The sequence below is a fragment of the Coffea arabica genome, chromosome 8c (genome assembly GCF_036785885.1).
Source record: "Coffea arabica cultivar ET-39 chromosome 8c, Coffea Arabica ET-39 HiFi, whole genome shotgun sequence".
NCBI lineage: Eukaryota > Viridiplantae > Streptophyta > Magnoliopsida > Gentianales > Rubiaceae > Coffea > Coffea arabica.
The window spans coordinates 46,235,564-46,258,054 of record NC_092325.1 but is presented as its reverse complement, the minus strand read 5'-3'; the positions used below and the strand labels follow the sequence as shown (position 1 = coordinate 46,258,054).

Genomic DNA, 22,491 nt, shown 5'->3' with positions numbered 1-22,491 from the left:
CCAGCAGTGTCTATATTCAAATGCTAAATTAATCGACGGGTTAATAAAAAAAGTGTAGAGAGATTATGTGAAAAAATACAAGAATAAAATCAAAAGATGTTACGGTAGATATTTATACAAATTATGAGAGAGTCACGTGACATTAAAATTTTACCACATACAATTAGTATAGAATAGATGCCGTAAACAATTGTGCATTCAATTTATTTTTCACGTTACATAAAACGAAGGGAGAAATATGATGCGGTTCTTGGATGGCCGGGAAAGTCGTCGGTCGGTGGGGTGCGATGGAACGGAATTGATCAATTGTGCGCGCGTGCGCTGAGTCATTTGCGATACATGTTATTCAGACGGGGTATAAAAATGAGGAAAACGTTTTGAGTGGAAATTTGCGCCGCCATCCCAAAATTGCCATCCCCAAAGGTCACAGCCACAGGAGTGGGAAACAAACAGCTCTTGTAATTCTGAGTCAGAGACGAAAAAAGTTGGGGGAGGGAAGTCGTGGAAGGGAGGAGGGTTGAATAGAACAATTCAAAGAAGAGAAGAAGGACCGACAGAACAGAAAGTGTGGCGCGTTGAAGAGGAAAACTTTTGGATGTGAAGAATTCCAAATATAAGAAACTCGTAGTGGTAAGCTTCTAATCTTCAATTGAATTACTCCAAATACAGCGGCAATTGCACACGAGGCGACCACAGGATTCCAGGGCTGACCTAGCTATTTTATTTTATTAATTGAACGTGATTCGGACTGTTTCTGTTCATTTTATTTAAATTTGATGCATTTTTGCGCATAGTACTTTCTATCAACAAAATTTTTCTTTTGTTCTGGTCCTTAATCACGTGTCACATTTGTGTTTATACATCATTAATAAAGAGCATTGGAAAACTTTTTATTAATTCTCTTTATCTTGGAGAAATCAATTGAAATCCTTGGCACCACTGTGTTATGTCAGCGACGGCCCGGTGTCGCTCCTGAAATTTTATCAAATATCCAATTAATTTTTAAATTATGACGTAATATCTTGTTTTAAGTTAAAATAACTGGACGCTTGATATTATCTGACGGAGAGGAGTGGCATTGAATTGTTAAAATCTGATTTTATCTTGAAACGCGTCTCGTCACACATCATACTAGTATCTACATGTGTATTCATCACGTTGTTGGCTTTTACCTTGCATTTTTTTTCAGTTGTCACCACCGGCCTTGGCGGGGTGTTAAAATTCGACTAACGCGACGCATGAATCATTCAGGGCGGGGCGGCAGCGCAGCAAAGCAAAGCAAAGCAAAGCAAAGAGGTGCCAAAGTGAAAGTGAACTCCCGCCCAAACCCAACCACCAATTTACCAAATACCAAGAATTTGTAGGCGTGTTTGGTCCCAGTGACGTTACTACGAAAAAGGCCTTGTCAAAATCCAGAAATTGAACGTGAAACATGAGGGCGCCCATCCATCAATCATCAAACACTAACAAACACTACCGTGTATGACGATTGATGGAATTCCCTCGCCGTCCGCTCCACTCCCCAGGCAAAGCTGCTATATATATAGTTGTGTCAATTTCTTTTTTTTTACGAAGCTGCTACTAAGAACACACCCCCTCCCCACAAACATATACACATATATTTTATTAATTTATTTGTTATCCTTAACCTGCGTCCACAGCCCCCAACCCTTTCAAATCCAAACACAAAAACACAACTACTTCGCTGCTTCAGCAAAACAACAAGCTCACAGTCACAGTATATATAGTTTTTACTCTTGCAGTTAAGTTAGTAGTCACATTTTTTATTATTACTACTACTTATTATCTACCAAATAGTTAGCGAAAGAAAAGAACACCAACACAATACATGTGAAGTAGGAACAAAAGTCCGGGTGGGCCATGGGAAATCCCGACAGCGCGTCTCCCTACCGCTAATCCCTGACATCCTTATCCTCCCTACAACTTCTTCGACGCCACACCCCCATAGATAGATCGACCCCCGGCTCCTTGTCTCCTTTTGCGTTACTATTCATCTCTTTCATCCCCGATTATTACTAGTACTGTTTGCTCAAAATCCCATTTATCTCTTCATTCATTTCTTCGCGCTCTCTCTCTCCCCTCGCTCGCTCACACCTCTTTCTACATCCTTTTTTGCTTCCCCTGTTCTGTCTGTAAATTTTTCATTCTCTGTCTACCTTTTATCTTCTTCTTTTTTTTGTTTGGTCTTTCTCTTTTTGAGAAACCCTCGACTCATCGCTGTGCTTCAAGGCTGCACCTTCTGCGATTGAATCGAGGGGGGGGGGTTTTTTTTTCCCCTTTTTCTTTCAAGCTTTTAATTTAGACGTTTATAGAAGAATTCCTCAGTTCCGGGAGTGAGTTGTTTATAGTATCATTAAATCTATTATAGAATGGTTTTGGTATCGGCTTTATTGGAGATATTTCAAGGGCCCTCCTTCTCCATCTTGGATGTCATAACGCAGCTGATGATGTTTGCGGCTCCTCTTTGGATTGCGGTTTTGGTTGGGGTTTTAGTGGGCTGGACATGGAAGCCCAGGTGGGCTAATTTCAACGGCGACTTTTCTGTTTCTGCGAGTGTTTCCTCCAGCTCCTCTACTTCCTTTTCTTCTATACGTCGGATGGTCGCGCAACACTTGTCAGGTTTCGTTCCGAGCTTCAATTCGTTCAAAATACTTCAACTGCACAGCTGCATTCCTGGCGTCTCTGACGATGATGGGTTTGACAAACAGAATCCCCCCGCTTTGCCTTCTTCTTCAAGCTCACCTCCTAGGTTGGTTGGTTGGTCGGTCGAAATATCTTGTTGCTGTTATACAAGTATTTCTTTGAATTTCTAAATTGTTCTACGTTGCTGTGGCCCTGCTTGCCAAACGCGAGCAAACAAATTAAGTGTGATCGTCTAGTCTTTATTTTGCATAATGTCTCCAATTACAATAGTCGCAATTCCATTTGTTCAGTTCATCAAATGTAGAAAAGTCCAGTCTTGTGAATGAGGACGACCTTAAGCACGTTTGCCTGCTCACTAAGGAGAAAGACGGTGGCCCTTCTTGGGTTCAGATGATGAATCGGTCTAATGATAATATGAGCTGCGAAGCTTGGCGGAGGGATCCTGAGGTAGTTATTTCTTTAAAGTTTTCAGCTTTGAGAATTCAATCCTCTTTCTGGAAGTTGATTTGTGATTGTACTTTCCTGAATGTATCCAATTGACTGCATCTGTCTTTTCTAGACTGGACCACCGCAGTACCGCACTAGAACTGTGTATGAGAATGCTACTCCCGAACTGGTGAGGGATTTTTTTTGGGATGATGAGTTTAGGCTCAAATGGGATGACATGCTCTCACACGCTGAAACTTTGGAAGATTGTCCTACCACTGGAACCATGGTGGTCCAGTGGGTTCGTAAGGTAAGGGGGTGTATTTATAGTCTTCTTCCTTCGTGTCGCGGCGGTATTTTGGCCACTTATATAACCCCATTCTTCTTTTCTTGTGCAGTTTCCTTTCTTTTGTAGTGACAGAGAGTACATCATGGGCCGGCGGATTTGGAGATCGGGAAATACATACTATTGCGTGACCAAGGTAGGGGAAGAAATGTTCATCTTTGAAATTAAAGAATAAATGACTTCTCATGCATCTAGTTCGGCTGAATCTACATGTGTGGTACTGCCTGATAGTTTGTCGTATGTGCAGGAATATTTGGATGTCTGTTGTTATTGTATAGGGAAATTTGATTAATCTGTTTGTGGGATGGGAAACATCAATTGTATTCAAGCAACACAAAACTAGATATTAATCCTTTGGCCTTTCTCTTCTCCTTTTCTGCGCTCCACTTTTACCCCCTTATTCTTATCAATTGTGAGATAAGACTAGCGGAATGTCTTCTACTAGAAGTGGGGATTTTGAATTTTACAGCAGCATTACCAATAGAGCTTTCAAGTTTGTTCCATGCAATAGTCAAGGAACAGGTAGAGGTTTAGAAAATTGACTAAAACAGGTTAATGAATTGACTTGTCTATCAGATGACTAGGATTCTGGTTGAAAAAAGGGATATTGAGCTCTGGAGCTGCTTTAAACTATTCTGGGGATCAAAAGCATTGTATGACTTTTGCCTCTAAAATCTGCTGGTGACAAAGAGCAGACTAGTGAATAGGCATGGATCAATCTCCAATTTTCATGGTTAATGTCTTGACTGTCTCTGGTTTTAGATGGCTTGCTTCACTGAGTATTTTGATTGTGTATTCTTTGGTTCTTGTTATGGTTCCTTGTTCCCTACTACCGTGCACCTCTAGGTCCTCCTTTCTCTGAATGACACTCTCAAGGTTGAGTTTTTAGTGCGTTACACAGTTTGAATGAAGTGATTGGGAGGAAAGAGAGAAGAGCACAAAGGATTTGGACTTTCAACTTGAATTGATTCAGGCGAAAGAAATCTGAGAATTATAGGGTAAAGCCAAAGATAGGTCAAAGCCACTAAAGCTTGAATCTTTGTTACGGTCCACAATTTGGTTTAAATGGTAGGAAATGAAAATCATTCATTGAGACTATATTTTGTTCATAAAAACCTTTTGTCTTCTCATCTCTTCTCCCTTTTTCCCAAGAGCATCGGACACATTTCATTTCCCATTAACATAAATATAGAATACTGTTGTGTGGTTATAGACCAGACATACTATTTAGGTTACATCTCTGTTGTTGCCTTCGGCCATGTGAAAGCCAGCATTTGGTATATAGGGGTATTATTTTTGTATTTCTACTTGTATATTGCTGATAGAGATTTTCGTTCTGTCTATATGGAACTGTTTGAGGCTAAAGAAGGGGACTGAAGATAGAAATGTTGGTATCTTTCATCTCTATTTTGGTTCTTGATTTGGCCTTGGGTTCTTCACTTATCATGTTTCTGTGTATTCTATTCTTGTGATCTGGTGGAAAAAACACATGTATTATTAGAAACCAGTGGTATCGACGCCTGCACACATGCATACAGAGTGCTACTCTTAGTGGGCAAGCTACAATAGTGTGCTGCAAGTTGTTCTTATTTCAATGGTAAAAGTGAACTCTTTGCAGTCCTGGACTTTTCCTATCAGTAATTCGAGTCCCATAAATTGACCCTTGTGACTGCTTTCTCCGAAGGTGTCCTTGGACCTATATCGTTGGTGTTGTTGCATTCATACACTGATTTTTTTTATGTTAATATGTGTCTTCTATACATCATTTTAGGACATGTTCATGCTTATATCTGTCACTGGAATAATTGGAGTATGTCTCTCTACATTTCAGGGTGTGCCAAACTCCACTATTCCACGCCGTCAAAAACCAAGACGTGTTGATTTATACTATTCCAGTTGGTGCATCCGTGCAGGTAGTCAGTTTGACATGGTGGTTTTAGAAACTGATTCGATGGTATTGGCAGGATGCCAGTATGTAATATTGTAGAAGTGTAACAGCTTTACATTGTCTGCTAAAATTAATCACAAATTCTTTTCCATCTACAATTCCAAAATTGAATTGTTTGTTTGAAGATCTTTAGCAAGTGAGTTTGCCATAGATGTGGAAGATTGTTTAACCCCTTTGGAACTTAGAGGCTTGTTTTGGAATTCATAACAACTAATTCATGCTTTGAAACTTGATTTTGTAACAGTTGAATCTAGGAGAGGTGACCAGCTGACTGCGTGCGAGGTTTTGCTTTTTCATCATGAGGACATGGGTATCCCTTGGGAGATTGCAAAACTTGGCGTGCGACAAGGCATGTGGGGTGCTGTCAAAAAAATTGACCCCGCTTTACGTGCATATCAGAAGCAAAGAGCATCTGGAGTGCCACTTTCGCGCTGTGCGTTCTTGGCTCAGATCAATTCAAAAGTTAGCGTGGACTACCTGAGGTGGTTGGAGAGCACGAGCAGTTTGTCTGAGGTTGAAACTCTGGCTTCACCAGAGAAGCCATCTGGGAGGAACCTGCCCAAGTACTTGGTTGTTGGTGGGGCGATTGCCCTTGCCTGCACTCTAGACCGTGGGCTTTTGACAAAAGCAGTCATATTTGGAGTTGCTAGAAGGTTTGTAAAGATGGGTAAGCAGTTGTGATGTCGTCGAGCCGGTGCATGTGGAAGATTGTTTTCCAAGGGCGTTACTGCTGCTCCTCAACGGAGGGTATCGGATTGCGAGGGTTGTGGGGAAGGTGTTAAACATTCCCTGTCTGTAACAGAGCCAGAAGAACAGGTCGGGAGAAGAGAGACAGAGAATAGGTTGCATGCATGGTTACTGTTCTTTGAAATGTCAATACATGCATGGTTGAAGTATCTGATTGCACCGGAAGTTTCACCCTCCTCCATTGATCCTCTCGCTTCACCTCAGCCATTTGTTTCTACTTTTATGTACTACTACTAGACAGCAGCGTATTTTTTTGTCTCCCAAGAACATTACAGAAATAATAATAATAAATCTAATTGGCCCGCAATTGTTTTAGGTTTTTTCTCCTCATCGCCTCTCTTCCCACTTCTCCTCAAACTGAGGAAGTGGTATTATGTGAAACTGATTCACCATGCGCTGAGCGTGTCTCTGCATAAATAAAACACGAGAGCCTTCCAAGTTAAAGGGATCTTAAGCTGAGACTCCGTCCAGAGTTGAAGAAGCGTGTCCCGTCCCTCTTGGCAAACCGGACAGAAAGAGGATGCAGGTATTATGCCAGGATTGACCGGTTAATTTGAGATCAAGTGTCACACGTGACGTGACCGGAGTTCATTGAATCACTTTTATTAGTATTATTACTCCCTCCGTCTCGTTTTGTTAGTCTTGATTTTTTTTTTCACACAGATTAAGAAAGTGTAATTAATTTGGTTGGAAACATAAATTTAGATTAATAATTTCCTAAAATACCCTTATGCTAATCAATGTAGTCAATGTATTCAATGTATTGGAAAAGCTCAATGTATTCAATGTAGTGGGTGAGTATTTAATAACAATGTATTAATAACAAGATATTTAATAAGGGTATTTTAGACAATTTGAAAGATTACTACATTTTTTAATGGGAAAGTGGACTACAATTTGGGACAGACGAAAAAGGAAAACAAGACTAACAAAGTGGGACGGAGGGAGTATTATTTTTTGGGCAGCGTGACAGTTCAAGTATTATACGAAATCATTTAAGGTTTGATTATATAGCTAGTTTTGGCTATTTTTGCAGGAAGATTAGGTGTTCAAATGGTAAAGATTATTGTGACAAGGTAGAGCTATCTGTCTTTAAACAACTATTCCTCAAATCTAAGTTACCCCAATACTGGATGTGGGCATTGATTAATAATAAATATCGGATTCATGCATGACATGGGGCGGGACCAATATTAGGTGATTACTCAAGTTACAAATAGGAAAGCGTGGGATTTGTACCCAACCAACGAGTCATCCAAACAGTTAAAAAAAAAAAAAATGTTTGAAGAAAAAGTTGCCTATACATTAAATAATGTTGCATGCGTCTTAAAAATACCAATTTTTGCCATACATTAATAACTGCTAATTTGAAAAAGTTTTATACTGACAATATATAAAAATTTAATCCAAAAATTTGTAGTAGAAGATTTATCCCGCGGAAAATATTCTCCAGCAGCGGCAGGCCAGTGCGAAATCCGGTGGGGGAGTTCGTCGGATTCTTCCAATCCGGTCAAATTAAATTTCGCATTGGGGATTGAACGTCCCCATAAGAATCAGACGGCTGGGAGAGATGAAAGGCTCATCATGCGCTCTCGTTGTGTCATGTGTGCGTTCTCTCCGCTTCCACGGTGGCCCTCTCCTCCTCCTCAGGTGACCGCCACCTCACCTTTGCCACCCCTTGTCCCAATCAGGTATTGATATATGTGTGTGTCTATATATATATATATATATATTTGTCTATGTTATTGTTGTTGAATTTGTTGGTTAATTGATTTTCACTTTGAATCTTTGCGCCCTAAGACATCCTCTGTGATTATTTAACCAAAACAAAATTAAGAAATGGATATCTTCTGGAGCAGGAATTTTCACAATCCTCTGCCTCTTCTCCGGCGGGGAATGAGAGGGGAAAGAATTGGGGGCGGAAGGCAAGTCTAGAAAAGGAGAATTTTGCTCCAAGATTCGATGGGTTGAGGTTCATTGAGACTTTGGTCACGGCCCACAGGTGAAAGCTGCCGAAATGGTGGTGAGGCACTTGTGCCAAGGAAATGGTGGTATCAGTTCTTTAAGATTTCATTGTTTTAAAATTCATACACAAAAGAGAAACCCATAATTTGCCTTTGATTTTGATTTTTTTTCTAAATTGTGATTCCGGATTGATGAGTGACACTTTTTTTTTTTTTGTTTTGTCTCTTTCGTCTGAGATGTGATGTAATCCAAGAGAAGAGGATTTAAGATTCATTAATTCTCTTTTTATGTGATTTAAGCTAGAAGTTTTTTTTCCTTTTTTTTGGTCAACCGCAACTTTCTATTCTAACTTATATTAAGGAAGGGTCCAACTTATATTAAATGAGGATTCCACTTCTAGATCAACGATGTGCATTATTGCATACTCTTTGAATTTTACTATAGATGCAAATGTTTGAACCCCTAGCCTAGCCTGCATGTTATGTTATGTTTCACCTCGTGGCCAACTCACCTAATAAAAATTGAATCATTTCATTTTTCACGTATGCCACATGAAAAGGATATCTCAGTCTTATTATTGTACTAGTGCTAATTGATTGGATAGAGTGTGTTTAATTTTTACCTTGGTAAAGGATCAGTTTTCGGTAGGAAGAGGCCATCAGCTATATATGGTTTGTATGCAGTTTGTTAAGGATCAATTATTCAAATGAACTGTTTCCTTTGTACGAGTTGGAGACACTGAGCAGGCAGGAGGGGCTGCTATCTAAGCATCCACTCATGTGTCTACCAGTCAGTTTCTCAAAGCTTGTCCTTCCAAGGGCCACTGCTGGTTTTTGTCATTCTTTTCTTGGCTCTTGCATTAGCACAGAGGAGGAAACCTGTTTACTGATTTACTACTACTTTTTTCCCTTGGGGGTGGGAGGTATCTCTATCTGTTTGCCATTCCTTTGATTTCTGCAATCAATATGATGGTTTTACTGCTGAATCAACTTTCAACATATTAATGACCACGAACACGAACGAAAAATGGACGAAGACAAGAGAAGGTATTGATGGGTCGATGGTACTACTTGTACCGATCATGCTCTCTCAAGTCAAGCAAAATATGGATTGAATAGTAAAATATGGCAGATCCGGTGCAGATGGCTTATCAAGTTTTCAAAACCTGCTTTCCCAGTGAAACCGTTTGTTCCCAAAACAGGCAGATATCGACCGGGGCCTGGAGCTTTTGTGATTCGAACCGCATATCATAATCTATGGTAATATATCTTTAATCTATGGTAATATATAATTCAAGCACCGCATAACTGGTTACCGGTTGCGTTTTCAAATACATTTTGATCTCTTTTTTTATTGTTAGTAATGTAGTCAAATAAATCTTCTCTTGTTTCTAAATAATAATAAAAGACCACTTGTTCATGCGCGTGTCAATATCGATAATGTATAGGGACAACTAGCGGAGCCAGAATTGATTGCCTTTACTAGGCCCTCACTTCATGCTGCCATTCCAGTGGAAGTTTTTGGAAAAAACTTTTGTTGATTCATCAACTTGTACGATGCAACAGATTGTGTGAACGATACCACAAATCTCAAATTGTTTTGCCAAAATTAGGAGGACGTGTATTCGGTTACTCATGTGAAAGATGCATTTGAGATTTTGGTTTCCACAAAATCTAGCAAGTGGCCATGTAGTAGGCAAATAAAATAATACGTCTCAATCGATCGCTGCAAGTTTCTCTGTGTTTTTAGTTGGCCTTTCTTTCTCACACCATCATCACCACGTAGCTGTTGTATGGTGATATTTGAGAATGGGGGATGCCAGCCAAGGCACCGCTGTGGTGATAAAGGAACCGTGCTAGTGGCATAAAGAAAATGGGATAATGTCAGAAAGTAAATATTTGAAAGTAAAATACATGCAAAGAGCTGGTACTTTAAATAGGCAATACGTATTTGTCTATAAACTACGCTCGTTAAAGTTTATTAATTGTTAATTAATTTATAATACTTTGCCATTCATTGGACATGTGGCACAAAGGACAAATCAGGTACAAAATTTTAATTTCACTCTCTAAAATAATATTTTAATCATTTGGACTGAATTTGTAAAGGATTAGTAACTTCAGGGGAGGCCAGTGTAATTGTTCAAACCACAGGGGAAATAAGTGTAAATGTTAGAAACCTCAGGGGAGGTTTCTGAAATTATCCCAAAGAAAATTCACGTGGTTTGATGAATGATGACCTTCTTCTTCAAATTGGTCAAATGTTCATGCTCAGCACCTACTTGAGTTTTGGTTTAGTGTGCCAACCTGACTTCTTGGTGGCGGGAGCAAAAAAGAGCAGACAATATGACACCAGGGCCACCAAAGTCTCTTCTTGAACTGTAAGTGATGGTTCAAATCTCATCTGTAACGAAAAAAATCTAAGAGTTATGTCATAACACTCCCTAAATTTAATTGTGACAAAAAAAAAAAAAATGACACCCGACGCGATTGTGCTTCCCCTCCCCATCACCTCTACTGTAGCTGCTAATTTGCACTGCTCCAATATACTACAGTATTATTATTACTAGCTTATTTGGATATCAAATTTTTTTAAATAATATTTCATTTACATTATAAACACATTTTTTAACTAATCCGTTTGTATGCTTAATTATTTTTTTCAATTTATATATATCACATTATAAAAAATATCAGAATAATTATTTTAAATAATAATACTCTATCCAAACAAATCCAATAGCACTTTAGCATGCTAACCAAAACTTTCAGAGTAGCATGGATTAGGTATTAATTACTTTTACCACTACCCACCGTAGCCCCCTCCGTACTCTCTCCTCATTCCTCCTCCCTTGCCCCCTCCCTTCCCTCTTCCTGCTCTAGTGGTGGCCAGTGTGATCGGAGAGGGGAAGCAGTTGATTGACGTTGTTGTTTTTTTTTTTCTTTCTATTATTATAAATAAATAAATAATATGGGCAGGTGTCAAAGGACTCAAAACTGAGCCATAGGATATTGCATGGTGGCAGTTCTAGAGTGGGTAGGGTCACTGGCATGAAACGGGAACCGTGAACAATTATATGTTGTCGCAAGTAGTAGTAGTAAGTATTAGAAGAAATCGGACAAAACAAAAAAGAAGAAAGGAGGAGGTGTGGTTAACCCGTTTGGCGTTGGACCGGAACGGTGGCGGGCCCAGTGTAGACCACAGCCGTGAATTTCTGGAGTTGTACTGTGCGCCCATTCCCTCACATCACCAGCTAGTGCTTCGCGTCGTTGTCAATTGTCCTTGTCAACTCCGACGACAAAATATCTGAAAAGGATGACGGACTCGCATCTCATCTCAATGGACCTGTTTTTTGGTCAAATTTATTTCTACAAATTTTTAAATAAGTTTAACTATTACAGTAACATCCAAAAAAATTTTTAAAAATTATACATTTCAAAATATTCAAAAATTTACACATATTAAACATTTTTTTTTACAACTTTTATAATAAATTTTTAGAGAAATATTTAAAAAATTTATTTGTCAAACAGGCAATGTTTGAAATGAGGGAGACATCAAATTTTTTGGGCATATATTCTCCCGGACAATTTGGCAAAACTCATTTTTACTGTATAATTTTTCATGAATGATTAAACTTAGAGACTATTTGTATTGCTATTTTTTAAAATTTTTATAAAAAAAAAATACTATAATAATGTGATTTAATGTACGTAAGATAAAAATATTTTTATTAAACCTTTTTGTACTTTGTACGTATAGCAATTGCAGAGACACGCGTGCCTGTCTGTTTGGGTAGAACATATTATTTAGAAATATTTTTTTGAAAAAATAATGCTGTAAAACATTTTGTATTAAAAATTTATGTCCATAATGAATTTTTTTTTTTAAATGAAGAGGGGCCACGTGGCAAGCGGCATTGCCGTTGCTACAAATAAATGGGAGGAGGAGAGTGGGGAGGAGCACTAAACAATTTGCAGAATTCAGGCTTTGTCAATCAACCCACCGAAAGAGCAGTAGCGAGTCTCTGCTACTCTACGGGTTCTCTCATTTCACAGTTGTTACTACTACTAACTTCCTGCTTTCCTCCCTCGCTGCTCCTACTAGGTAAATTTCCCACTTCCTGCTTTTATCCTTCTCTCTCTCTCTCTCTCTGTTTTTAGATAAGATATGAAACATAAATATGAATTTGGGCTGTCTATCTTAAGATTAAGATTGTTGTTACTCCACCTTCTTTCTTTATTTGTTGGTTTCTTTATTTGTTTGTTATTCATTGCTGCTAGTACTGCTACCAGTGTTTAGTAGCAGTAGTATCATGAAATGTAGAGATTTTGTCATCAACAAAGAGGGAAAAGGTCCTGATTTTCCGCAAGGATGATCCGGAAATATAATATCTACTACCCAAGCAACGCAGCACGAAACTGCTTCCCATTCCAGTTCCAAATATCTCCACCGTCATCCCTAACCCTGCCTTAACATCAATCTGCTTCTGCTGCCTTCCATCTCTTCTCAACATAAATTCTTCCACCACCTGTATGTGTATGTGTATGTGTATGTGTATGTGTGACTGAATACATCCTCTGAATGCTTGCTCTTTTGGTATTTTAATTTGGGGTATTAACCAAATAATAATAATAATTCTTCCCCCCTCTGTCCGTCTCTGTTCCAGGCTCAACAGGCATATCAGTTATGGCCACCGTGACTACTTCTCGCTTCGTCTCAAGATCCTCAAATGTGCACCACCACCCTCCGCCGCCTCCTGCAGACTCCTCCGCCTATTTGGCGCATCTGGGTCTCCGACCTCAAACTGTAACCCATCATGGCTTGAGAGCAGTGAGCAGACTCAACCTCCACCATACCAGAGCCACTGCCAAACCAACCGAACTCCACAAATCCGCTCACGCTCACGCTCACGGGCCTTCCGGAACCATCGTCTGCGGAACAGGAGCCTGTTTCGTCTTTGTGGCCGCTGAAGTCGCTCCTTGGAGCAAAACTGGTGGCCTCGGGGATGTTTTGGGAGGATTGCCACCTGCTTTGGCTGTATGTCATCTTCTTCCACTCTTACCTCTCCTCTTCCATTTCCCAATCTGTGGTTTATCCCAAACCAACCTAACTCCTCTACTCATTTCAAATAGCTGTCTAGTAGAACTACTTAAATACCCGCTTCATATTGTGTGAAGATTACAGTACAGGTCAGAAGGTATATTGACTTTATCCCAATGCCAGCCAGCACTTTGGTGGGGGACTTTTCAATTTTACTTGTGAACATGGATGAATTGCACACTTGTTTATTATTATTATTATTATTATTATTATTTATTTTCATTCCTTTCTCTGTTTTTTTTTTGGGTATCTAAATTTTCTTCTCTATTTTGGCCTCAATATGTGCTTCTTGTGCAGGGCTTGGGTCACCGAGTGATGACTGTTGCACCTCGTTATGATCAGTACAAAGATGGTTGGGATACAAGTGTGCTTGTCCAGGTAAATTGCGACGATCATTGTGTTCGAGTTTTGCATGGGTGTTTTAACTGACCAAATTCCACTTCACAGATCAAGGTCGGAGATAGAATTGAGGTTGTTCGTTTTTTCCACTGCTACAAGCGTGGAGTAGATCGTGTTTTTGTGGATCATCCAATCTTTCTCGAGAAGGTTAGCAATATCTGTATAAACCCCTCTTTGTTGTTCTAGAATGGGGTACTGTATCACAGCCGTTATGTAGGAGACGTGGGAACATGCTAGGTGTGAGTCTAATGCTTGAAACTTTGAACTCTTTTAAAGGTTTGGGGCAAAACTGGATCAAAGATCTATGGTCCTAGGGCTGGAGATGATTACCAGGACAACCAGCTGCGGTTCAGCTTGTTGTGCCAAGTAAACACCGCTCAGTTGCTGTCTTTTGTATTTCATGATTGATTTACAACACTTAGCATCTGTACACGAGCTGCTTTTAGGCACTTAGCATGTCTTTTGGTCACCGACTCTGTTCTGAGTCACTTCCATTTTACTGTTCCCAGGCAGCTTTGGAGGCACCACGAATTTTGAGTTTAAACAATAGCAAATACTTCTCTGGAACATATGGTACTTACTCTTGCATTTGGGATTGAGGAATTCCACTGCACTGTGGAAACAGCTTCATAATTGCAAATAATTGCTTCCTGTTGCAGGAGAGGATGTTATCTTCATTGCCAATGATTGGCATTGTGCTCTTCTACCATGCTACCTGAAGACTATGTACCAGTCTAGAGGAATCTACATGAATGCTAAAGTAAGAATTCATCTAGGTTCTCGTTGAAGGTAATCTCGCTGCTACAAAATTGAGGAATCAATGTTGTAGTCTGAATCTATGACTGATCATTGGTGCCAGGTTGCTTTCTGCATTCACAACATTGCCTACCAGGGAAGATTTCCTTTTGCAGACTTCTCTCTTCTCAATCTCCCTGATCAATATAAGAGTTCCTTTGACTTCATTGATGGGTATGAATGCTAAAATTTTAGATGAAATGATTGATTAGAGTTCTCTGTACAGCACTATACTATGTCTTCTTGGGTAAAGCCATTCTGTCCATGTTGCAGATATGACAAACCAGTGAAAGGAAGGAAAATTAACTGGATGAAGGCTGGAATTTTGGAGTCAAACAGGGTCTTAACTGTGAGCCCGTACTATGCCCTGGAGCTTGTTTCTGGCATTGAAAAGGGTGTGGAATTGGACAATATTCTCCGCATGAAATGCGTAACAGGAATTGTGAATGGAATGGATACCCACGAGTGGAATCCGGCGACTGATAAATATATTTCTGCCAATTATGACATTACGACTGTAAGATTTCTGTTCCTACTTTCATTTCTATAGCACTCGTGAAGCTTTTAGCGTTCTTTTCTGATCCTCCTGCGGCAATTAGAGTTTTTTTTTTTATTTTTATAATTTAACTGACTTTCATCTTTGTTTTAGGTTATGCATGCAAAGGCCCTACTAAAAGAAGCTCTCCAAGCTGCTGTTGGATTACCAGTTGACAGGAATATTCCGCTGATTGGCTTCATTGGCAGGCTCGAAGAGCAGAAAGGATCAGACATCCTTGTTGCCGCCATTCCCAAGCTCATTCACATGAATGTTCAGATAGTAATCCTTGTAAGTGGTACTGGATTTTGAGCTACTGTCTGCTGTTACAGTACGGGGATTGCATTATAAAGTCTACTGTTCTTTTTCATCAGGGGACTGGCAAAAGGAAATTTGAGAAGCAGATTGAACAGCTTGAGGTGATGTACCCCGACAAAGCAAGAGGAGTGGCAAAATTCAATGTCCCATTAGCCCACATGATTATTGCTGGAGCTGACTTTATGCTGCTTCCAAGTAGATTTGAACCTTGTGGTCTAATTCAACTGCACGCCATGCGCTATGGAACAGTATGAATCTCTCACTAATTTTTATTTTGAATTTTTTCTGTTGAACCGTGTAAGGTGCATTATAACACTTCATGGATGTGTGCGCTCGCCTCTTTGGATCTTTGTCAAAGTTCTAGCATCCATTTCTGATGAGATTCCTTGCTGCTTTCGAGACAGGTGCCTATATGTGCTTCGACTGGTGGACTCGTTGACACGGTCAAAGATGGCTACACGGGGTTCCATATGGGAGCCTTCAGCGTTGAAGTAAGTAACAGTATTCACGTTTTACTTGGCTGCCTGCATTCATTCCTTGGTCGCTTAAATCCCCCCTCAGAATGCATCCATGTGTTAGTTGCATGGTGAGATAATGAGAAGTGGTCTTGGGTTGTGAACAGTGCGATGCGGTTGATCCAGCTGACATCCTCAAGATCGTAGTGACTGTAGCCAGAGCTCTCGCTAGCTATGGAACCCTTGCCCTAAAAGAGATGATTAGAAATTGCATGTCACAGGAGCTCTCCTGGAAGGTAGTAAAGATTGGATGCATCCCTTGATAACTAGCGTCTCCAGGAGATAAATAAGGAAAGAGCTGAAAAGTTAATACTAATAATAATGTTTATTGCTTGCAGGGGCCTGCTAAGAAGTGGGAAACAGTGTTGGTGAGCTTAGGTGTTGCTGGGAGTGAAGCTGGTGTTGACGGAGACGAAATTGCCCCACTCGCCAAGGAAAACGTTGCCACACCTTGAGTGTCATCCATCATCCAGCTTAGCTATATATAGTTAGCCTATTGCCTCGCACCTTTTAACCCTTTTTAATAAAAGCGAAGTAACGGATCAGGTGAAGCTTTATCTAATAGTACTTGTAAAAATCGCCAGCATTGTTATTGTTGTTGTGGGGGGGGGGGGGGGTATTTTTGTGTTTCATCCAGTTTTCTGGTTAGGATAAAGAGATTATTATGCCTGCAGATTATGCTTTTGTTGAGCTGTTGCTGGAAAGGTGGATTTGGAGGAGAGGAAAAAGGGGATGATGAATGAATGTAGTATAATAGATAGATAAATAAGACCGTAACAAACTGCGGTGTGGCTCAATCGACGACCGTAGAGCTTGTTCTCGAGCACCATGTGAAATAAATAAATCAATAGAAAATTCTTACCGTTGACTCGGGAGGCGCATTTCTATGTTATTGATGGGCGCCGGAGCGGGGCGGGACTCCGCTCTGGAAGCTCTTATTGACGCTGAGAGGTTTGTTTGGGGTTGTGGGTGATGTACCGAACTCGTCTGTTTTGTTTCCCCGCCGGAACCGGAACTCGGTCATACGAGCACAGCGGCGTAAATCGTCTGAAAAGATTGATTAGTGTAGCGTCGTCGGGGTGGTGGGCTCTTGGGAAAGTGTTAGTTAGTCGTCCATGTCTATGTCTATGACGACTCCATTCATTGTTAGCTCCAGTCCAGACTCCAGACTCAGAGGAGCCTCGCCTGACCTGGGAATCTTCTTCTTCTTCCTTTTTTTTTTTTATGTTTTTTTGGTTCAATTTATTTTGAGTTTTGACACTTGAAGAAAGGATCACAGCAGCCCCTCTGGGACCTTCTTTAAAATATCATCTGAGTTTGCTCATCTTCCACGAAACCGAAACCCCCGTTCAGAAAGGGGAAAGAAGTCCCGGTCCGCTGTTGGTTCTCCAATCTTTATCCCTCCCAAACATTAAGAAACAAAAAAATGAAAATGGTAAAGCAGCCAGTAGTTAGAAAGCATGTGAAACGAGACAAAACACAATCTATTAACACTTTTCGGCTAAAGCGCGCTTAGGCATCATTATCTTGTCTGCTGCTGCTGATGATTTTGCTGCTCAGCATCCACCACCCGTTGGTACAAAAAAAAAAAGCGGAATGGACCAGAGAGAGAACCCGCTTTTTACATTTACAACGGAACAGCAGCGACCTTCATATCATATCACATGAGATGTAACTACCAATAATACTGCTACTACTACTGTACAGCACAGTAGTATTGGTGTATTCTGATGAAAAATTATACTAAGTAGCTCTAGTCTAGACGGAGAAGAGAGGGAGAGGAGAGGGGCCTGGACGGTTGTCTCACGGCCTGGACGAGATCTAAAAAATTTGTGCAGTTCAGATCACATTTTATAACTTGATTTTTATATCGTGTGAAACTCACAAAAATATTATTCTAATGTTACTCACTGTTATTACAGATGATGTTACACCATGTACATATGATGTTACACCTTTCAGAGCAACAGTCAGAGAGGAGAGGAGGGGCATCTCTTCGCTGCCCTGCTCTCCCTGCTATATGCTCTATCCCTTGTTTTGTTGGTACTAGGAGGTATAAACCGTGCTATGCACGGTGGGAAAAATAGATGGAGATGCCCAGTCCAGTAAAATGATTTGTACTTAATCCAAAATAGACCCATTAATGGTACAAATAAACCAAAATTAGAGCAAACTTTAATATAACAAGGGCACCCCTAAGCCAGCGGAATTGAGGATGGCTGCATCCTTGATCAATAAAAGCTCAAGCCTCCTAAGTATGTAATCATGTAAAAAATAGTAAGTGTTATTCTCAACAAAATATCAAAATATTAGAGAATTTTGTCCAAATTGCCATCCACGTTTGCTATCTCAAGGCTAGATTGCATTATGATTTAGTTATAAGATCCATCAATTTTCCAATGATGCAACTACTTAAACTTGTAAACATCATCCAGAGTTAGATTTTGTTATCTTATCATGCTCTCAAAATACTGAAAACATTTATATTAATATAATTTTTGAACTATAAGTGCAGAAAGTAGACCCTATTCCAAATCTTTGTGATTCATATGAGATAAAATATACGAGAGCAGGAAAAATATGAGAACTCAAATATACCGAGAGCAGGAAAATCATGAAGGGATGGATACAAATTTCATCTAACAATATAAAAATCAGTAATCACCATGCTGTGATGCACTTTCTTAGTTTACATAATCCGACTAAAGATAAATTCTGAAGCCAAAACAACAGGAGTAAAATTTTATATGCCTTTCCTCTTCAAGAAAATAACAGCAAAAGAAATTCTAAAATGGGGAATAAATCAACGAGTCCTTATTTCATGGAGTCTTCTACATTGCATACTTGGGAACCTCCTGTGAACAAAGAATGCACAAATACCGATCCGCTTTGGAATGAGTACCAATTTTGTCAACTATTTACACACAAGGAGTATGCTCTCACACCCTCCAAAATCACAAAGGTAAAGTGCCATTGGTATAGATACAAGGCAAAAAATGGAATTACAATATACAATAGCATAGTCTAGACGGAGAGAGGGAGAGGAGGAGGGGCCTGGACGGTTGTCTCAGGCTGTTCACGGCCTGGACGAGACCTGAAAAATTTGTGCAGTACAGATCACATTTTATAACTTGATTTTTATACCGTGTGGAACTCACAAAAATATTGATAGAGTTTGGATTGTAAGTTATTTGAAATATTTTTACTGTAGCACTTTTTGTGATGTGATGTATGTGAGATAAAAAGGTAATTGGGAAGATAAAAAGGTGTATTGGAAATTGTAATGGTGATGTCAGCAAATATATTTGGCCAAATAATTGGCTGTCCAAACACACTTATTATTTTAATGTTACTCATTGTTATTACAAATGGTGTTACGTCATGTACAAATGATGTTACACCTTTCAGAGCGAGGAGGGGCATCTCTTCTCTGCCCTGCTCTCCCTGCTATGCTCTATCCCTTGTTTTGTTGGTATAAATAAATACTACCAACCCCTTTTGGTTTGGCCATCCCTCCTCTCCATCTCCAGTCCTGAGTCCACTCTCTCTCTCTCTCTTTTCCACTGTCCATAGCCTTAGCGTGTTGTGTTGTGCTGTCCTCCATTTTAGTGTGGAGGATTGGAATCTAAACCCATAAAGGAAAAGCTTTTGGTTTTCTTTAAGGGCGGGCTGCTGCTACGACACTCCCTCCGTAGAGTAGATCAAGAATGGATCGATCAAGAAGATCTACGATGATGATCTACGTATCGACCAAAAAAGAAGATCTGCGATGATGATAGACAGGCACTTCATAAAACAAGTGAAACAAAAGATGGAAACAAAAGAAGAAGGCTGCTGCTGCTGCTGCTTCACTCTTCTCCGCCTCCACAACCACCGCGTTTCTTCACTACTCTTGATTCTCTTCGTCGTCGTCGTCTCACCAGGTACGCTCTCAATTGAATCAACAAACTCCTCCTCCTATCTAATAATACGCTTGGGGTCCTTTTTTTTCTTCCACACTGCCCATTACAAAGAAAACATATTATCATGTGTGTAATAAACAGAATTCATCACTTGCGCGGCTCCCATTGCCATTAACTACGGCCAGATCGCCAACAACCTCCCTTCCCCAGAATCTGTCGTCCCTCTCGTCAAATCCATCGGCGCCACCCGCCTCAAGCTCTACGACGCCGACCCCACCGTCCTCAAGGCCTTCGCCAACACCGGTGTCGAGTTCATCGTCAGCCTCGGCAACCAGTACCTTTCCAAGACCAGGGACCCCAAGCAAGCTCTTGCCTGGGTCAAGGCCAACGTCCAACCCTTCCTCCCCGCCACCAGAATCACCTGCATCGCCGTCGGCAACGAGGTCCTCACCTTCAACGACACCTCCCTCTCCTCCAACCTCCTCCCCGCTATGCAGAGCGTCTACTCCGCCCTCTGCTCCCTCAACCTCCAGGACAAGGTCTCCGTCACCACCGCCCACTCCCTCGCCGTCCTCCAGACCTCCTACCCCCCCTCCGCCGGCAGGTTCCGCCCGGACCTCGCCCCCTGCTTGACCGCCATCCTCAACTTCCACCTCAAGACCGGCTCCCCTTTCCTCATCAATGCCTACCCCTACTTCGCCTACAAGGCCAACCCCAAGCAGGTCCCACTCGAGTTCGTCCTTTTCCAGCCCAACCCCGGGATCCTCGATCCCGCCACCAATCTCCACTACGACAACATGCTTTTCGCCCAGATCGACGCCGTCCATTCCGCCGTCGAGTCCCTGGGGTTCAAGGACGACGCCGTGTGCGTCCAGATCTCCGAGACCGGCTGGCCCTCCAAGGGGGACGCCGACGAGGCCGGAGCCACCCCGGAGAATGCCAAGAAGTACAACGGCAACCTCATCAACAAGCTGGTGTGCGGGAAGAAGGGGACGCCCATGAGGCCCAACGCCGACTTGAACATCTATGTATTCGCCCTTTTCAACGAGAACATGAAGTCCGGCCCAACCTCCGAGAGGAACTACGGCCTCTTCAAGCCGGATGGCTCCCCGGCCTACTACATTGGCTTCAACGGGACCGGCCTCCTTTCCACTTCCTCCAATACCTCCAGTACTCCTAGCAGTACTGGTAGTAGCAGCAGCAGCAGTAGTAGTGTTCCTCCTGGCTCCTCCTCCGGTGGTCCCACTTCTTCCACTGGCTATTTATCCATCACCTCCGATGCGGTGAGTTTTGCAGTTGCTCCTCCTCAAGTCCTTAACCTCCTCAGTGGAGGAGGGTGCTACTTGCTCACTAGTGTTGTGGTACTAATACGTAGTAATTTTTTATTTATTCCCATTATCAGTAGTTTTAGTAAATTATTATTCGAGCGGAAAAGTGCCTGCCCCAACTCGAACAACATCGAGGATTCTTTTGTTTTGTTTCTTAGTACTACCATACTACAAAAAAGAAAAAGAAAAAAAATCTTGCCACATTTATAATTATTCCAAGTGCAATCTTCATACACATCTAACCTTTGTCATATCTATTGCTTGAATGAACTGCACATGGGTTTTCATAGTCATGGCTCATTAGATACAATTCCCTGCTTCAAAATGTTTTTGCGCAACTCTTCATTGCTCAAATTGCACTTTTGGTACATGGGTTGCTTCTTGCATTGCTCAAATTGTTGTTTGAAATACATATATCTATTATATATATATATATATACACACTACTAATTTAGATTCCAAGGAGGGTTTTGTTTCATGTTTGATGATGATGATGCCAATAGCGGCCATGGTACTAGCTAGTAGTATCAGAGTAACCGAGTTGCTTTAATCAGCATCGATGGATACTACATTCATCAATCAGTCCTTGGTTCTGAGGGAATGAATTCCGAACCTAATTGAAGTTTGTCTTTGTGCTACTTTCAGGGATTACATGCTTTGCCCAGTGCAGTGCCGCACTTGTTACTGATGATTTGTTGGCTCGTATTGTTGCTGGCCTTCCAACTTCCAAGAGAACATTAGACAAATCACAATTGAGTATTATTGCCCCCACTGGGGAGAAGGGGGGGGGGGAGCATCTTCATTATATAGGCTTTGAGGGTTGGGGAAAAGAATTGAGATTCTCCTTTGATCGAGTCTTTGAGGGCTTTGGCTGGCCTTTTATTTATCATTATCAGAAGAGTAGTGCTACTAGTAGTGTAGTGGAGTGGGTTCAGCAGAACTAAGCACAGTAGGAGCCTCCTCTTATGTTGTCTGTAGGACCATCAAAGTTTGATGTGGACGACGGTAGCTGAGTCAGAGTGGCGCATAATCCTGGACGGTTGTTGCCCACCGTCGCCTGCTCTTCCTTCCTGTATTCTTTCATTTATTTATTTGCACTTATTGTTGGTATTCTACCCATTACCCCATCACTTATTATTGGTTATTTCTATTGTCAGACGGTCAGAAGAACTACTAGGGAGGGGAGGATCCGAGTTATGTTTAGCACTTTGCTGCTTTTTTTTTTTTTTTGGTTACGTAGGCATCTATTTCTATTTGGCCACTATTCACTACAAAGGAGCAACAATTACAATTTGCTATCCATCCAAATCGACAAAGCGCATGCAGCAATGCGCAATTAGCGTAACAGAAGGGAAAGCTGCTAACATAACGCAGAACAGAATGACCATTTAGCGGTAAAGTGGGACTTCATCTTAGTATTATGTTTTCATGATCGATCTTTTACAGGAACGCGCTACCAGAAGAATTATTATATCCTTGGCAACTGAAACTGGAAAGATA

At 40.9% G+C, this 22,491-nt stretch overlaps 3 protein-coding genes and 1 long non-coding RNA gene across 4 annotated transcripts; all 4 read left to right on the top strand.

Annotated features, from left to right (window-relative positions):
* Positions 1–2,001: 2,001 nt before the first annotated feature.
* On the top strand, positions 2,002–6,438 carry LOC113722442 (uncharacterized). Its single transcript, XM_072062978.1, has 6 exons — positions 2,002–2,770; positions 2,955–3,111; positions 3,224–3,400; positions 3,489–3,572; positions 5,268–5,349; positions 5,629–6,438. The coding sequence occupies exons 1-6, from the start codon at positions 2,391–2,393 to the stop codon at positions 6,063–6,065; spliced, it is 1,317 nt and encodes a 438-aa protein (XP_071919079.1). The 5' UTR covers positions 2,002–2,390; the 3' UTR covers positions 6,066–6,438.
* A 1,015-nt stretch (positions 6,439–7,453) lies between these two features.
* Positions 7,454–8,369, top strand: LOC113722420 (uncharacterized). The gene is made up of 2 exons (XR_003456715.2): positions 7,454–7,822; positions 7,991–8,369. It is a non-coding gene; the product is annotated as an uncharacterized lncRNA (long non-coding RNA).
* Positions 8,370–12,069: 3,700 nt separating this feature from the next.
* On the top strand, positions 12,070–16,323 carry LOC113722439 (granule-bound starch synthase 1, chloroplastic/amyloplastic). Its single transcript, XM_027245744.2, has 14 exons — positions 12,070–12,203; positions 12,766–13,136; positions 13,497–13,577; positions 13,647–13,745; positions 13,875–13,964; positions 14,108–14,171; positions 14,258–14,358; positions 14,458–14,567; positions 14,667–14,910; positions 15,043–15,219; positions 15,303–15,494; positions 15,651–15,737; positions 15,869–15,997; positions 16,100–16,323. Exons 2-14 carry the CDS (start codon positions 12,786–12,788, stop codon positions 16,214–16,216), a joined length of 1,842 nt encoding a protein of 613 aa, XP_027101545.2. The 5' UTR covers positions 12,070–12,203; positions 12,766–12,785; the 3' UTR covers positions 16,217–16,323.
* A 2,947-nt stretch (positions 16,324–19,270) lies between these two features.
* On the top strand, positions 19,271–22,106 carry LOC113722451 (glucan endo-1,3-beta-glucosidase 11-like). The gene is made up of 3 exons (XM_027245752.2): positions 19,271–19,684; positions 19,805–20,946; positions 21,637–22,106. The coding sequence occupies exons 1-3, from the start codon at positions 19,531–19,533 to the stop codon at positions 21,730–21,732; spliced, it is 1,392 nt and encodes a 463-aa protein (XP_027101553.2). The 5' UTR covers positions 19,271–19,530; the 3' UTR covers positions 21,733–22,106.
* The last annotated feature ends 385 nt before the right edge of the window (positions 22,107–22,491 follow it).